Source organism: Podarcis vaucheri (assembly GCF_965113315.1).
Source record: "Podarcis vaucheri genome assembly, chromosome: Z".
Taxonomy (NCBI): Eukaryota; Metazoa; Chordata; class Lepidosauria; order Squamata; family Lacertidae; genus Podarcis; species Podarcis vaucheri.
In genome coordinates this window covers 10,343,927-10,360,763 of record NC_138758.1, presented here as the reverse complement: position 1 = coordinate 10,360,763, position 16,837 = coordinate 10,343,927, and the positions used below count along the sequence as shown (strand labels likewise).

Sequence of the window (16,837 nt, the reverse complement as noted above, 5' to 3'; positions counted from 1 at the left end):
GCATGCACACGAAAGCGTATACCCAGAACAAACTTAGTTGGTCTCTAAGGTGCTACTGGACAATTTTTTTGATTTTTTTTTTTTTTACCTATCCCTATACTCATACATTGGTAGGTATGGGAGAGGATTGATTTAGTTTGCACTTAAAGTTGATCCCACCTAATTTGCACTTTCTGAAACGATTCAGAAACGAAAGCACAGCCATCCTTTGGACTCTGCACTTCTCTGAAATTTGCAGTGCAGTTTTCCAGAAAGGTGAAGTGTACAAAAATGGATGCACTAAAGCAGAGTGTGCATACATGAATGAAAATAACATAGATAGATGCATTGTATTAGGAAATTGCTCTGCAAAAAATGTGAATATTAGGCAAAATTGCATTCATAAATGTATTTATTAGAAGAAATTTGCACTAAAATGCTGATAATTTTCATGAGGACCTTTGAAAAAAATGCAAACTGATGTGTAAATGTGGTTAATTTAACTTAAGATTAGAAAGTATGAGAAAAAGAGAAAGTGAAATCAGCACATTTGCCCATCCCTATGCAATAGTTGAGTTGCATTCAACTTGGTAGGCCCTAAGTGGTGCCAACCTGCTCTCTACTGTCCCTTTATGTTTATGCATTGTCTGTTTTCCTTTAGAGTGACTTGTGGTCACTGGGAATCACAGCTATCGAGATGGCCGAAGGGGCTCCTCGTAAGTTTAGTTTTGTTTTGCCTTCTATAACATGTTCAGTCTTAATGTCAGTGCCCTTGTTGAATGTAGAACATTGGCTGAATATGTGTATTTCCAAGTTTACATAGCCTCCAGTAAATTGTCCTTGTGGTTACTAAACCGAATAATAGATTTATTTGTAACTAGAGGTAAACACACACATAGCAGCAGCAGCACTGTTGCTCAAAGCAAGGAACTTTTTGCTACTCATTCATGCAGCCAATTTCCACCCAACCCTTTTGAAGCCATTGTGTGATGGAAAACCAATGCAACATCAGTGGTGGACTAGGGTACTATGGCACCCTATGCAAGGCCAAGACTCCCCCCTCCCACCGGCAGCCCTAACACTGCCATCCCAAAGATGGGTAAGGAGGTGTCTGGCTTTGGGAGGGAGGCGCAAAGGCTCTAGCAGGGTCCTATAGTCCTCCTACCTCCTTCCCCAAGCTGGGAAAGTGCTAACTAGGCTTTGGGAATGAGATGGAAGGACTCTAAACCCCTTTTAGAGCCTCACACCTCCTTCCCAAAGCCCAGCACACAGCCCTATATCCACCCCTGGCAACATACTTGCCTGTTCCACAAATCCCATTCTCCCACCCACCCCTCCCAGAGCTGTGAAGGCTGTGGTTTTCCATGATAAATGATACAGAGAATCTTACAAAATAACAAGACTCCAGCCAATGGAATAAAATGCAGAAAGTAAGAACTGGAAATGCATTTGGCTTGCTAGAAGAGCCAAGCATGTAGCAAGAGGAAGGACTGGCTCACATATGCATGTTGATCACATGATAGCTATAACATCTAGTGAACACTTGGGACAACATGGATCAAGCACCACAGTGACGATTTTCACATCATGTCACACAGTCAGAAACTCAAGCCTTATAAGTGGAGCCAGTTTATACATTCATCTTGCTGCCATCAATGGCTAGTTAAGGCATGCGAGTTGCTCATGAAATGTTGTGTGCTGTTTGTTAACTCACGAGGAACTTGCATTTGTCTGAAGGTGACATCACAGCTAGAACAACATAGATAGCATTTTCAGATTGCCTTGTATACAATAGACCACACTTAGTCATACCTAAAGCAAGCCCATTGAAATCAATGGGACTTGTGAGTCATGACTAACCTAAATCCCGTTGGTGCTGTTGCAAGTACGATTAAGTCTGGATGCAACCCAGTGCTTTTAAGCAAAGTCTGTTCACATGTTCTCATCAAGCATGAAATGCAGTCAAATATAGAGAAATCAAATGATGGCAGGATTGGGAGAGCCAGGCTGAAGGTATCCATTTTAACAGATTGCATATGTGTGCTTGTTCTTCCTCTTCTTCTTGCAGCATTATGTGACATGCATCCCATGAGGGCTCTGTTTCTCATTCCACGGAACCCTCCCCCAAAACTGAAATCCAGAAAATGGTAAGAGGCTTCCCTTAAATGGCAATAAATGTGCTAACTTGTTAAGAACATAAGAAGAGTCTGCTGAATCAGGCCAATGGTCTATCTAGTCTAGCTTCCTGTTTCCACAGGGACCAACCTGCATCGTGGACATGAGCAGCACTCTGCCCACCTGTGGTTCCCATCAACATATTGCCTCTGATAGCAGAGGTATTGTATAGCCATCATGGCTAGTAGTCATTGATATGCTGGCTTGGAGCACAATTTTGGCAGCTTCTTTCGATTTAGACTATTGAAAGCTTTCTACGCATCCCAGATATTGTGATTGTATTGATTCCTTCCAAGCTCTTATCTGCACTGGAAGTTTTGTCCCTTGTTGCAACAGCCTCTGTGCAGACATGGTTTACATTAAAGCAGTGCAAGGGAGTGACTCAGGGGTATAGTACAGGACTGCCAGTGTAAATGACCCTTTGCATGCAGAAGGCCCCAAGGTCAATCCCTGACATCTCCTGAGCAGGTAACATGGAATGTAGTAGCAGACACCAATCTGATGCGCATACCTGAGCTCCGAAGTGAGATAGCTCCATGATAGGGGCACTTTCTGGTTGCCGCCAAATGAACTTCCAACGGTTACGGTGCAACCAAGAGGGCCTCATCAGTTATCATTGCAATAGTGCAAGGCAGTAAGGAGGGAGAGTTCTTATTTAGGGATCCTAGTCCCAAACTGTTTAGGACTTTGTAGGTCAAAACCAAAGCCTTAAAATTAGCCCATCAGTTTTAAAATTAGCCAATGCAACTCCTTTAGGAGCCGTGTAATGCGCACATGATGGGAGATGCAATGGAATAGTCCAGTTGCTGCATTTTGCACTAGCTGCAGCTTCTGGACAGTCTCAAAGGCAGCCCCGCATAGAGTGCCTTGCAGTAGTTTAGACTTGCTGAGATATTCTTCTAAACTGTTTGAGAAATTGCAAGGGAGAAGTCCTGAGTGAAAAGAAGTCTTTAGGTTGTTGTTGTGTTTTTAGGTCAAAGAAATTTCTGAACTTTGTGGACACCTGTTTGGTTAAGAATTATGTGCATCGCCCAGCAACAGATACCCTGCTCAAACATTCCTTTATCAGAGACATGCAGAATGAACGACAGGTGCGCATCTTGCTAAAAGACCACCTAGATAGGACCAGGAAGAAGAAGGGAGAGAAAGGTAAGGACTAAAGCTTAATAACCTGAGACCAGATTACCTATGGGATCGCCTTAGCGAACCTGTGCCAATTCAACCACTTCAGTTGGGAGAACTGGCACTGCTGCAGGGACTACATAATACCTGTTCCACATTTGTTAAAATGAGATTTTAGTGTGGTACTTTGGAACCCCTGCCTCTTGAGATCAAGCAAGTGCCTACCAAAAAACATTCTTGTTTAGACAAGCCTACCCAGGTGCTTAGGAAGTGGGGGTAATTTTTATTTGTTTTGGTATTTTAGCTTTTGTATGTTTTAAAGCAGGGTTTTAATTTTTTCTTGACTTTACTGATTTATCTTTTGTAAAACTCTTTGAGGCTTTTTACAATCAAGAGGTGTGTCAATTTCATGAAATTAATTACCGTATTTTTCGCTCTGTAAGACGCACCAGACCATAAGACGCACCTAGTTTTTGGAGGAGGAAAACAAGAAAAAAAATATTCTGAATCCCAGAAGCCAGAACAGCAAGAGAGATCGCTGCGCAGTGAAAGCAGCGATCCCTCCTGCTGTTCTGGCTTCTGGGATAGCTGCACAGCCTGCATTCACTCCATAAGACGCACACACATTTCCCCTTACTTTTTAGGAGGGAAAAAGTGAGTCTTATAGAGCAAAAAATATGGTAATTGAATTGCTGCCAGCTTCCTCCCTGTTAACCTTAGCATGGAAGAGAACAAAGGAACATAAGAAGCGGCTTTATACTGAGAAGATCATTGGTCCATCTAGCTTAGTATTGTCTGCACTGAACGGCAGCAGCTTTCTGGAATTTCAAACAGGATTCTGTCCCAGCTTTACCTTCACACATTATGCTTTGACCAACTTGGGTTTGACCCTGAATGTACATTCAGAAGGGAGCCTCAGTCAACTCTGGCTCCCTGATTAGCACACGACCTGATAGACAGTTTTGCAAATGTGATGGTTGCATTCAAAGCATTCACATACTGCATTTTTAGCTGTGTACCTGAAATAGCTTGTGTGTGAAGCTGTGGTTTTTTATCTGAAGTAGCACTTCACTGAGAGCTGACTATAGCTACATATACATATTAGTAAAAGATTGATTAGGCAATTAGGCGTTGACAAGACTTCATCATCATTACAGATCAGTAAGATAAAAAATCAGATAATATTGCATTTAAGCAGAAAACAAGTGAATGTCAGGCTGCTCGTACGTTTAAAATGTTTGACAATTTCCAGTGTTCGTTGCAATAAATGTGGGGGCAGATTGTAACACACAAAGCAGTCAAGTTTCCTAGCTAGATTTGGTTTTCCTTCTTCTTTCAGATGAAACAGAATATGAATACAGTGGAAGTGAGGAAGAAGCCGATGAGCTGAATGAAGATGAAGGAGAACCAAGGTTACATTTTGCATTTGTAGATAAGATCTGGGTTGCACCCAAGAGAGAGATGACTCCAAAGTTTGATCTGCACACTTCCAGAGCAATTTTTGGAGTCATTTTCCTTGTGATGCATTCCTATTAGAGCGGCAGAATTAAGTTGCTCTTTCCCATGCACGATTGCCTGCACAGGGGGCCTGGAAACTCTTCCCCTGGAAGAAGGAGCCACATAGGGCTAGTATCAGGAGTTGGCATGTTTGGGCACTCACTGAGGCCCATTGATAAGGCTACCATCTCAGGTGGAAGACTCTGGTCCACTCCTGCCACCACCCACAGTGCGCCGCTGCCACTGGGAAGAGGAGAAAGGCAGCTGGCTGAAAAGGCACTCAGACCTGTCAACCACATCTGGTCACTATTTCTCCTTCTTCCCTGAAGGATACAGATGCAGTGAGCATGGTTGGTTCACATCCACAGTATCTATCTCGCTCAGAGAAGAGGGAGCTACAGCTTCTCTTCTTCCTGAGAAAGGAAGACACAGAGTTTGTGAGCCAACCAACCCCCTCAACCAAATAGGCCTACTCAGAAGTAAGCCCCAATGATTTGCCATGTTGAGGGAATTGCAGAAGACTTGAGGAGGCTGGGGTTGTGCTTGCCAGAATTTAAAAGCTCACAGTGCAACTATGCCTACTTTGAAGTAAATCCCATTGAGTTCAATTACATTTACTACCAGGTAAGCAGTTTTAGGGTTGTATGGAAATAAAGGAAGCAGCTCTTACTCCTAATAAACAAAGTAATCATGCCAGACATCTTACTTACTTCAGCTGCTAAAATCTGAGGGAAACTCCACTAGACTTTGAAGCACTGACCTGTTGCTCCCCCTGTCCCTTGCCATCGAAATGGGATTCCATGAAAACTCAAATATATCTCTCTCTCTGAATTGTCTCTTGTTCCCATTCAGTGTTTGCTGATGAATATAAAGTGTGAACAGATGCTAAAATTTGTTTTGGGAAGGCAACAGTGAAGTAAAATCTCCAGTGAACAAACAGATAATCAGCTTTAGCCTGGATTCTGAAGTGTTGTTAAAACAGAGGCATTGTAAATATAGAGGGCTGGTGGGGGAGAGAGATTCTGTGATTTTTCTTTCCCCTGGAACATTCTTCTTCTGTAAGCCAGGACAGCAAGCTTTTCCCCAGTGGCACTGTGTTTGCTCTGTCGCCTTAATATTATGGTTAGTCAAACAGATATTTCCTCTTTTTTTGAAAAAAAATTAAGCTCCATTGTTAATCTCCCTGGTGAATCCACCCTGCGCCGCGAATTCCTGAGGCTTCAGCAAGAGAACAAAAGCCATTCCGAACCTCAGCGACAGCAGCAGATCCAGAAGCAGCAGCTTAAAGATCAGGAAAAGTACAAAAAGCAGCTCTCGGAAGAGAGGCAGAAACGGATTGTGGAACAAAAGCTGCAGAGGAAAAAGTTGGAGGATGTACGATTTGGATTCAGATTTGTTTGTTTTTTCCTGCATGACAGTAGTACTGCATTACAAATATCAAATAAGAAAGGAAGCCATGTTTCTTGTGTCCCCATCTGCACTCCATCTCAAAGATCATCATGATGCTTTAAACAGCCCTGGCTTCCCCTAAGGAATCCTGGGAACTGTAAACCAGAGTGGTTTAACAATTAGCCCCTCTTCCCAGGGAACTTGGGAATTGTAGTTCTGTGAAGGGGGAAAGAGGGATCTCCTCACAACTTCCTGTACCTTTAAAAACTGCAGTTCCTATGATCCTTTGGAGGAAGCTGTGGCCATTTTAAGAGGAACGATGCCTCTTTAAATGTACAGTGCAGATGTTTTTAAACAGATTCCTGCTATTATTTAGTGTTGGCAGTGCACATACACAGAGTGGCTTAAGTGTAACCCTATGCAAATCATAGCAAAAAGGCCAGGCCCTGGACCCCAAGGTGCTTATGGTCTACATTTTGATATTGGAAAGGCAGCAGGTGGAGGGGAGAAAAACAGAGGCAGGGTGGCAGATCTGTGGCCCTCCAGATTCCAAGTAGAATCCCATCAGCCCCAGCCAGTATGGCTAATAATCAAGTGTGATGGAAGTTCTAGTCCAACAATATCTGGAGGCCCGCAGATTATCCACTGCTGGACAGAGGTAGCAGGGAATGCTGTTTTATGTGTATAAACTTTGTCTCAGTTTGGAGGGATGTGTGCAGAGCCATCCAAAATATAGGAAGCAAGTGCAGGTTACACCAGAGTAAATGACGCTGGTGTAATTTGCCCCTATTCCAAACTCTGTTCTAGAGCAAGGCTACTGACGACTGAGGTAGGTCACTTACAGAACTGAACTCCTATCTTTATAAATGTTATTGTTAGTCCTCACACTTTTTGATGAGTGACAATGAACTAGTTTAAACTATCACATCTCGGTTTAACCAGCCAATGTATGAATGAATCTTGTGGCCACAAATGCAGCCTACTTTGTGACGGAAGCAAATGAGCTAGGATTACTTCAGCTGACTACAGTTCACCAGAACTGGGAAACTTTGGTTAATGAAGGTTATGAAGCCAACTTCAACCCAACACCTCCATATCCCAGCTTATGTTGGAGCCAATAACCCTAGTTTCCCAGATCAGATGAAACAGGAAACTTTGGTTGATGGAAGGCTTACTGGTGTATTTGCTCCCACCACAAAGGCAAGAGCAAAGGGGCTGTGTGAACAGCCGAAGGGTTCATTGGCATCTTGATGTTCCCAGCAAAGCTGTTCTCTTTTGGGATACTTCAGGGCAATTTCTTTCAGACCACTTACTAGTTAGCTTGTCAGCACAAGTTAATAAAGATGAGAAGACATTTCCAGCTTTTGTAGATTAGTAGCTATTGTAGAGCATGGGCTTCAAAGCCATGTTTGCACAGAATTAGCCATAGCAGCAGTATGACTTTAATAGCAATTCCTTTTATGAGCAATCTATGATGGGAGATGAAATGAAACCAATATTATTTCCTGGCATGTGTTTAGCACCAGAAGAGAGAAGAGCTTCGGAAGCATTTGGACTTCGAAAGGAGATGCCCGGAGATCAAGGCAGCTCAAAACAAAACAGAGAAGGATAAAGATGTCCTGCAAAGTTGTGAAGATGAGTGGAGCAAAGAGGAAGGAGACAAGAAACTGGAAAATTATCAGGTGTGGATGTAGTTTTGCAGAAGAGAAAATCTCCACATTTTCTGTGGCAAATGTGAGATGTAAAGCCTGGAAGAAAAATGGAAAAACAAAACCATGTTCCTCTCCCAAGCGTTCAGAAGCAAATAGGGTGAACAGGAAAAAAAGAGGAACCCAGGTGGTAGTGGTTTTCCAGGTTATTCCATACGTTTCAGTCACAGAGGGTAGCAAGACAGTTAGCATAAGTTTTAACTGAAGCTGAACTGTAGTGGAATGGAAGCAATGCTGATTGCAACAAACCCAGGGCAGGACAGAAATTGCTGCTTCCTCACATCCCTAGTTGTGGGTCCCACTTATTTGAATTCTACTAGGCACATGTCCTCACTATGTCTACTCTGAGTCACCATGGTTCCAAATGCCTGAATCAGACCCTGCACCTGATTCAGGCATTTGCACTCATCATTAGAGGGAAGAGTGGTTCACCAGACCTAGCCAAAAGTCCATAGGGTTTATAAATTTTTCCTCTTTCCTCACAGTGTTTTCTTGCTTCTTTCCCACCCTAGAAAAAAGTTGAAGAAGTGCATCATGGCAAGAAGCTTCATCGGACTCTTCCCAAAGATCAAACACAGCTGCTTTCTCTCCAACATGACCACAAGCAGAAGAATAAAGATCCCCCGAAGCTCCTCAGCCCCCAAACCCGTCTCCCATCGAACAGTGCAAGCAAAGAGGTACATTGCAGCTCTCTGGGAATGGGTTGTTCTCTGGATTGAAAATGATCTGCTTGGGCAGGTGGGGTTTTTAAAACATGCTCAAAATTTCACTTGGAGAAAAAGGAAGCCATTAGATTCTCTGTTTACCTAAGCCAGGAATGGGGAACCTCAAGCTCAGGGGCCAAATATGGCCCTTGATGTTTTTCTGTATGGCCTTTGGGATTCTCCCCAAGCCCTATGCATCTCTAGCTCTCCTCTGCACCTTTTCACATACTTTTAGCTTGAGCCATTATAATGCCTCTTGCATGTCAGTTTGGAGAATGTGTGTATGTGCACATTTGCAGCAACCTCTGACTTGGCTGGGACATAGCCTGTACAAAGGTAAGAATCACATCCCTTACAGCAGTGCTCCCCAACCTTTTTATCGCCGCGGACCAGTAAATGTTTGATAATTTTTCCGTGGCCCGCTTGTTTTGAGCTGAGTCCCCCCCTCCGTGCACTTACCTCACGGCAGCTTCTCTTCAGTCCCCGCGTCTCCGACCTCGAGTCCTCAGTCCTCCCGTGGCGCCTCCTCCTCGGCCAATGGCGTGAGGTTTGCCTTTCGGCCAATCAGGAAGTGGGAGGACCTGCTCCCTGATTGGCCAGGAGGAGCATCAGTGTAACAATGGGCGGGCTTGAGAGGGCGCAATGCTCTGCACCTCGGCCGCCCGCCACAGTAAATGATTTGAAGCTCCTTGGGCAGCCCAGTGCCGATTGATCCACGGACTGGCAGCAGTCCGCGGCCCGGGGGTTGGGGAACACTGCCTTACAGCACTCACATTTGCTTCTGGTGTGCCCACCACAGGCATACAACCCTCCCAGAAGGTTGCCTGGGAGAGACTCTGTCCCTTAGACTGGGGAAAAAAAGTTCCCCATCTCTGGTTTAAGCCATCACATTGCTTCTACTTCAAGGCTGCAGACAAATGGATTGTTGTTTGGGCTGTACAGAAATTCAACCAAGAATTTGGCTTGCTTTTTTTTCTTGAGAGCCAGTGTGGTGTAGTGGTTAAGAGCGGTAGTCACGTAATCTGGGAAACCGGGTTCGTGTCTCCGCTCCTCCACCTGCAGCTGCTGGGTGACCTTGGGCCAGTCACACTTCATTGAAGTCTCTCAGCCCCACTCACCTCACAGAGTGTTTGTTGTGGGGGAGGAAGGGAAAGGAGAATGTTAGCCCCTTTGAGACTCCTGAAGGGGAGTGAAAGGCGGGATATCAAATCCAAACTCTTCTTCTTCTTCTTTTCTTCTTTTTTTAAAGCAGGTGCTTAAAAAAAGAAGAAGAAACCATTTGTGGGTAGCTAAGCTAGCCATTTTCTGCAAATACATGGAAGGCTCTAGGAGCCTGGACTCTAAGGGGTGAGGAAGAAGGACAGCTATCTGGGTCTTGAGATCCACAGGCGTCCTCTGAAGAAGCTAAAGGAAGCTGGTTAAAACCTTTAAACAAAAGGAGTTTTGTTGCTTTCCTCATGGTTGTAGCCTTAGAGGGAACAACTGTAGAAATTCAGACCAGTGTGAATTCAACCACTTCAGTGTGAGCTGAAGTGACTGAATGCTCCTCCATGCAAGACATTTTAAAAAAATCTGCCTAGAAAAAACTAACATGCCATGGAGAAGTGTTCTTGCCTAGCCTATCCCTGATATGCTATATTTCTAAGTGCATGGAGTGTTTGTGTGCACATAGAAGAGCATTCATTCATCAGGCTGTAGCAGAGGGAGAGATAGGCCTGCAAAGAAACGAGCAGTTTTTACTTCTCCTCCCTTTGAATGCTTCCCATTCCAGCTTCTGTGTTAACTTTTCCCATCTTCCTTTTCCATTTATGTTGTGTTTTTTATATTAGGGACTGGTGGCAGGGCCCATGTTATTATTGATAATTGTTAGGTGCTCTGGAAGCCTTTCTTCAGCTGAAGAGTGGGATTTTTTTAAAAAAAAAATGTTTTAAATAAGTAAACAAACATCAGCCCTGCCCATCCCAAGTAGTCTGAATTTTACAGCTGAGACAGAAATTTACCGCTTCAGTGAGAACTAAGTGAACAATCATATTGTACTCCCAGTTAGGGTAATGAATTTTTTAAAGTATACTTTCAATGCATACTGAAAGGTGGGTTGTGGGTTTTAATCATTGTTGATGTTTGTCAGTATGCATCCAGGGTGTGTGTTCAAGTGAATGAGTGCAGAATATATAAAGACGGGCATCTTGTCTAGATAACACAGCTGAATGAGAGACACCATTCTTAGCCAGCAATAGGATTGAGAAACTTCTCTTTCATTAGATACTACAGATAGGTGGGGACTGAATTTGATGAATGGCTTGGCTTCCTTGCAGAAGTCATCTGGGTAGATGATGCTCAGGAATTTTGTGCACCTCCGGTTTGCTAATAAACCTGAATGACTTTGGTGTGTCATGCAGACACTCCCCGTGCTCCTCCCGGGGCTGGAAAGAGGTTAGTTTAACCTTCGGTTTACTAGTAAAACTGAATTACTTCGTCACGAAATGATGCATGTCAAGAAATGGGTCACTGACATGAAAAGTTTGGAAAGCTCTGATCTACTCTCTAGTTAAAGGCCACTGATGGTCTCTAGTTTGGGGGATCCCCAAAATCATGGGTTCAGCAAAAAGTCAGTATAAATCAGCGGCGTAGCGTGAGTTGTCAGCACCCGGGGCAAGGCAAGTAATTTGCGCCCCCTAACCCGGGGCAAGGCAAGTAATTTGCGCCCCCCCAACCCCTAACCTGCGAGTTGCCGCTGGCGCTGCCGCCCAAACCACGCCGCTTGCCCGGAGGAGGAGGGGGGCAGAGAGGCGAGGAAAATGCAACATGGCCCAGCAGCTGCAGCAGCAGCAGCGGAGGCCGGGCTGTGAGGAGGGGCTGCCTGGGGCATCCTCCGCGGCCCTGACGCGCGGGGCTGAGAGCCGCTGCCTGCCGGACGCCTTCAGCCCGGGCGCGCGCACAGCTCATCAGTTCCACAAGACATGGGGCTCTGCTACAGCCTGCACCAGAGGCTCTTCGGCGACTCCGGAGGCAGCGAGCGCGCCCCCCCAGATGTTGCGCCCGGTGCGGTCGGCCCCCCTGGCACCCCCCACGCTACGCCACTGGTATAAATGACTTATTAGAGGTTGGTTGGTTGGTTAGTTGGGTAGTTCTAAGCCAGGCATAGGCAAACTCCGACCCTCCAGATGTTTGGGACTACAATTCCCATCTTCCTTGACCACTGCTCCTGTTAGCTAAGGTTGATGGGAATTGTAGTTCCAAACATCTGGAGGGTCGGAGTTTGCCTATGCCTGTTCTAAGCTTTAGGGCAGGAGTGGCTAATCTTTGGCCCTTTAGATATTGCTGGATTGCAGTCCCCACAATCCCCCAGCCTGCAAGGCCAATGGTCACTGATAGTAAGAGTTGGAAATCCAGGCATAGCTTGAGGACTACAGGTTAGCCAATCCTGCTTTAAGGGATGGGAAATGCTGCTCTGCTTCATTGCTTCAACTTTCTCCTCTAATTTTTTTTTTTAAAAAAATCTGTAGCCCGAGGGGAGGGAAACACACATCGCAAAATGCCAGCTCCAATATTCATCTGCGTCGCTGACATGTATTCCATAAATGACCTCTTTGTACTGGAATGAAACGCATTGTAAAATTTAGTCCATGCCATTACTGTTAAATTTTAATCGAAATGTACTGTTGTGGATTTCTGACATTAGCAGTTGTAGGCAGTGAGTCTCTGTTGGAAGTGTGCAGCATTAAAAGGAAGCAAATTGGGCCTGACATAAATACGCAGTTTCTCTTGCAAGTGCTGATTGTGCCTTGTGTGTTTCCAACGCTATGCCGCCGCCGTTGTGGTTCTGCCTGTTCAGTTCCTTTAATCCCATTTGGCACCATGTCGATTTTGCTCGGGGAGGGAGGGGAGTTGTTAGGATTCACAGGGACAAAATCATTGACTCAAACCATTTCCCCCCAGTGAAATAATAATTACTTCTTATCAAGATGGTTGTCATTTAGGTGAATCTCCTGGCGTTATATTAACAAGGAAGCTGTCGCCATCTGCTTGGAGGAAAGCATGGCAGCCTGCATGTCGAAAAATAAAATAAAATGAGGGCCTGCATTTTTCTGAGAGAGAAGTTATTCAGTGACTATTCATATCATCTTTCTCCAGATACATGGATGCCTCTCGTCTGGGCAACATTCTGGGGGGTCAGAGGCAAAAGTGGGTGTATGAACTAATGCAAATTTTTTCTTCTGCACAGGAGGCTAGGTTCTGTGCACACTCACACATCACTTTCTGTCCTCCATCCATACAAGCTAGGGGCTTTATCAGAGTCCCTGGATACATTCCAGCTAGGTGAAAACGTTCAGGGGGCAAAGCAGAGCCATTGGGGATTTGGGAAAGAAGGGGTGTGGAAAATCACAAGGGCCACATAAAGAAACCTTAAAGGCCACAGTCTGGCTTCAGGCCTTGTCTTTCAGGCTTCTCTGTCTAGCTCTTGGGCATATTATTATTATTATTATTATTATTATTATTATTCTCCGCCCATCTGGCTGAGTTTCCCCAGCCACTCTGGGTGGCTCCCAACAGAATATTAAAAACATGATAAAACATTAAACATTAAAAACTGGCTGCCTTCAGATGTCTTTTAAAAGTAGGATAGTTGCTTATTTCCTTGACATCTGATGGGAGGGCGTTCCACGGGGCGGGTGCCACTACCGAGAAGGCCCTCTGCCTGGTTCCCTGTAACCTCACTTCTCTCAGTGAGGGAACCGCCAGAAGGCCCCCGGCGCTGGACCTCAGTGTCTGGGCTGAACGATGGGGTGGAGACGCTCCTTCGGGTATACAGGACCAAGGCCATTCAGGGCTATAAAGGTCAGCACCAATTGTGCTCAGAAATCTGCATCTCCTCCAAGCCACTTCTTCTTCTTGGAGGCTATACCCTCCAAGTGCCCCTATTTTCCAGGGACAGTCCTGGATTTACAAAGTCCTGGGTTTACAAAGTTCATCATGGTTTCTGATTTGATCCTGGAATGTCCCTGACCATTAGGTCCAGTTGTGGCTGACTCTGGGGTTGCGGCGCTCATCTCACTTTATTGCCCGAGGGAGCCGGTGTACAGCTTCCGGGTCATGTGGCCAGCATGACTAAGCCGCTTCTGGTGAACCAGAGCAGCGCATGGAAACGCCGTTTACCTTCCTGCCAGAGCGGTACCTATTTATCTACTTGCACTTTGACATGCTTTCGAACTGCTAGGTTGGCAGGAGCAGGGACCGAGCAATGGGAGCTCACCCCGTCGTGGGAATTTGAACCGCCGACCTTCTGATTGGCAAGTCCTAGGCTCTGTGGTTTAACCCACAGCGCTACCCGCATCCCTTTCTGGTTTCTGATTTGATCCTGGAATGTCCCACTTTTCCTTAGGGCCTCCTTTTTTTCTTTGGAGAAATTCTGGAGGATATGCAGTTTTGCAGCCTTTGAGCCAAGGAGATAAGAATTCTACAACCTTTAGAATACATCAGAAGGCAGCCCTGCATAGTGTTTTTATAGATGCTGGAAGTTGGCCAGAGTGCCTGGGGCAACCCAGCGAGATGGGTGGGGTATACATAATGAAGGGATGGTGATGGCAAAGACCATTTTCATCAGATAAATGTTGGAGGGTATGTGAGGAGAACACACCCACCCTGAGTGCTTTTGGGTGGCTGAAATGTGTCCTTGAACAGCAATAAAGCCTCTTGCTGTGTACAAGGTGTGTACAAGTGTAGAAACAGATGGCATTTGACTGGCTGGAATGAAGCCTACTGTACAAAAGTAGGAATCACACCCATTGCCCTGCTTCACCCATCAATGCCGTGCAGCCTTCAGAAAGCTGAACATAAGAGAGTGAGGTGCTTGGACTGCAAAAGCTTTTCTACCCTTGTCTTAGCCTAGCCAAGGGCAGAAGCAAAAGTTATTCACCAGTTCCTGGATTGCCAACCCCATGTTTCACCCTTTAAGATGAGCATGGAGAAGCCTTTCAAGATGACTGCAAGGGAGAATCAGCAAGTGGAAGGAATATATCACTTTCCCCTGCCTGATCCTTCTCCGCCTCATACCCCTCATTCTTAGACATTTCCCCATCACGAACACACACACCAGTCAGCAGCAACACCAGAAGGGAAGGGTTATGCACAATGTCCTGCCTTCCACTTCCTCTCCAAACAGCTCCGCCTCCAATCATGGTAGGTGCAGATACAGAACTGGGAATCCCATGATTGCTACATAACTTCTAGTGCTGATCTAGCAGTTCCTTTTGAATTGGCATCATTATAAAATAGGAGGAGGAGTTGTGGTAAATTTAAAACTGGGTTGAGGGGGTGAAGCCAGAAGAAAATGCACAGGGCAGTCTAGCTGAAGAAAGTAGGGCTTTGTATCTGACAGGCATATGTCATAGCTGCAATATCAGAAGTAAGTAGATTTATTGGTTTGACCTTAAGCCATAACAACAGTACTGAGCTACCAGGGCAAAATAAAATCCAAAAATGGCAGGGGCCTGCACAGGTACATCATATATGGATTTGTCTGAACCATAGGTCGTGGCGAAAACCATAATCTGATAAAATGGGTACAGGATGTCAAAACCCATACGGTCATCGATCATTAGAACAATTCACGACATGCCCATGGTGCAGGGGAGTCTTCGCTGTGAAGGCAAACAAAGCCACCATTTCATTTACATGCCCATTGCTGTCGGATAGCCCTTGGAATTTTAACGTTGTTGATTTAACAGCAAATATAGAAAACACAAGCAAGAAAATGTTGCAGATGTCTGCACCTTATCTCCTTATACACAGGGCAATTCAACAACAACAGGGGTGAACAGACACCCATCTCATTGTTGAATTTGTTGAATATGTCTGTCTCTGTTGGTTTGTTTCCAGACTGAGAGCAAGCGTGAGAAGAGTGATAGTATCCAAACTGATCTCGACTGGGCAGCTGTTCTTGGGCATGATGCCACCTCACATGGTCGAGTAGGTTCTGGAAGCAACTCCAGCCCATGTACTCCAGCTTTGCAAAGAGCAGTGGTGGCTCAGGTAGGAGATCCCCACTGAAGGTTATTTACAGTTGTAGAGGTCTATGAGATGAGATGATCTGTCAATTTTGGTTTCTCTCACATTTCCACATCAGTTTCTGACACACACACACACACACGTATAAAATCTTCAGGATAATTCATTTACATTTTAGTGTGAATTTATTCTACATTTTTCCAGGCATTGTTGCCTAATGTATACATTTTTGCAAAGCTATTTTTTTCCAAATATAGTGCATTTTTCTACCTTGTTTTCAATAGTCTATTAATTTAAATGCACACTTTATATACATATGCTACTGTATGCATTTTTGTACATATTACTTGGCTGGGGAATTGCGCTGTAAAAATTGAAGAATGTTGTGGTTTGTTTTGCTTCTTATTTTGGAAATAATTAGGTGAGTTTCCTTTAAATGTAAATGGAATCAAATTTCTCCCTTCTTCCTAGAGACGGTTTAGGCATGATGCGAAAGCTTGGTTTGTTACCCTGTCCAAACAATATTTCTTCCCCAAACATATGCTTCAATTCTTCTTCTTTTTAAAAGGTCCTCTTTTCAACGGCACAGTCCAGTTTCTCTGTCTTTTATGTTTTCTGTGCTACAGAGAAGGAAATAAATCAGGTGATACAGGAGCACAGGAAGCCGCCTTGTACTGAATCAGATCATCTAGCTCACTATAGTCTATATCAATTTCAGCTCTCTGGGATTTCAAACTAGGAGTCTTTCCTGCATGTAGATGCCAGATATTGAACCAGTGACCTACTGCATGCAACAGTGGCGTAGCATGGGGGGTGCGGGGGGGCCGGCCGCACCGGGCGCAACATCTGGGGGTTAGGGTTAGGGGGCGCAAATCCATGGGTTAGGGGCGCAAATCCACGGGTTAGGGGGCGCAAATTACTTGCCTTGCCCCGGGTGCTGACAACCCACGCTACGCCACTGGCATGCAAAGCAGATGTTGTTCCACTAAATCGCTTTCCAGAAATACAGTTGCCCTCTCCTGCAATTCGTGGCAGCTTCTGCAGTGGCCAAATGTACAAGAAACCCTTCTCTTTTTTCTTTTTCTCTCCCCACTTTTGGCCTAGAACTCAGACAGAACAGAGAATTGGGCTGTGACAATCAATTGTTTGTTAATACTTCCATTTCCTGCTGAACGATAAGCGAGAGATTCAAGGCAAGCCCAGCAAGGTCTGCTTAGATGACTGTTATTTGTGATGACATTAATGCCTGACTGG

General features: G+C 44.9%; 1 protein-coding gene across 1 annotated transcript in view; it reads left to right on the top strand.

Annotated features, from left to right (window-relative positions):
• NRK (Nik related kinase) overlaps window positions 1-16,837 on the top strand; it is a 124,605-nt gene that overhangs the window by 41,018 nt on the left and 66,750 nt on the right. Inside the window, exons 8-15 of the mRNA XM_082207177.1 lie at window positions 641-695; window positions 2,048-2,126; window positions 3,128-3,303; window positions 4,616-4,688; window positions 5,940-6,147; window positions 7,683-7,844; window positions 8,384-8,548; window positions 15,455-15,607. Of these exons, the coding sequence (XP_082063303.1) occupies window positions 641-695; window positions 2,048-2,126; window positions 3,128-3,303; window positions 4,616-4,688; window positions 5,940-6,147; window positions 7,683-7,844; window positions 8,384-8,548; window positions 15,455-15,607 (1,071 nt within the window). The remainder of the gene's footprint in view (window positions 1-640; window positions 696-2,047; window positions 2,127-3,127; window positions 3,304-4,615; window positions 4,689-5,939; window positions 6,148-7,682; window positions 7,845-8,383; window positions 8,549-15,454; window positions 15,608-16,837) is intronic.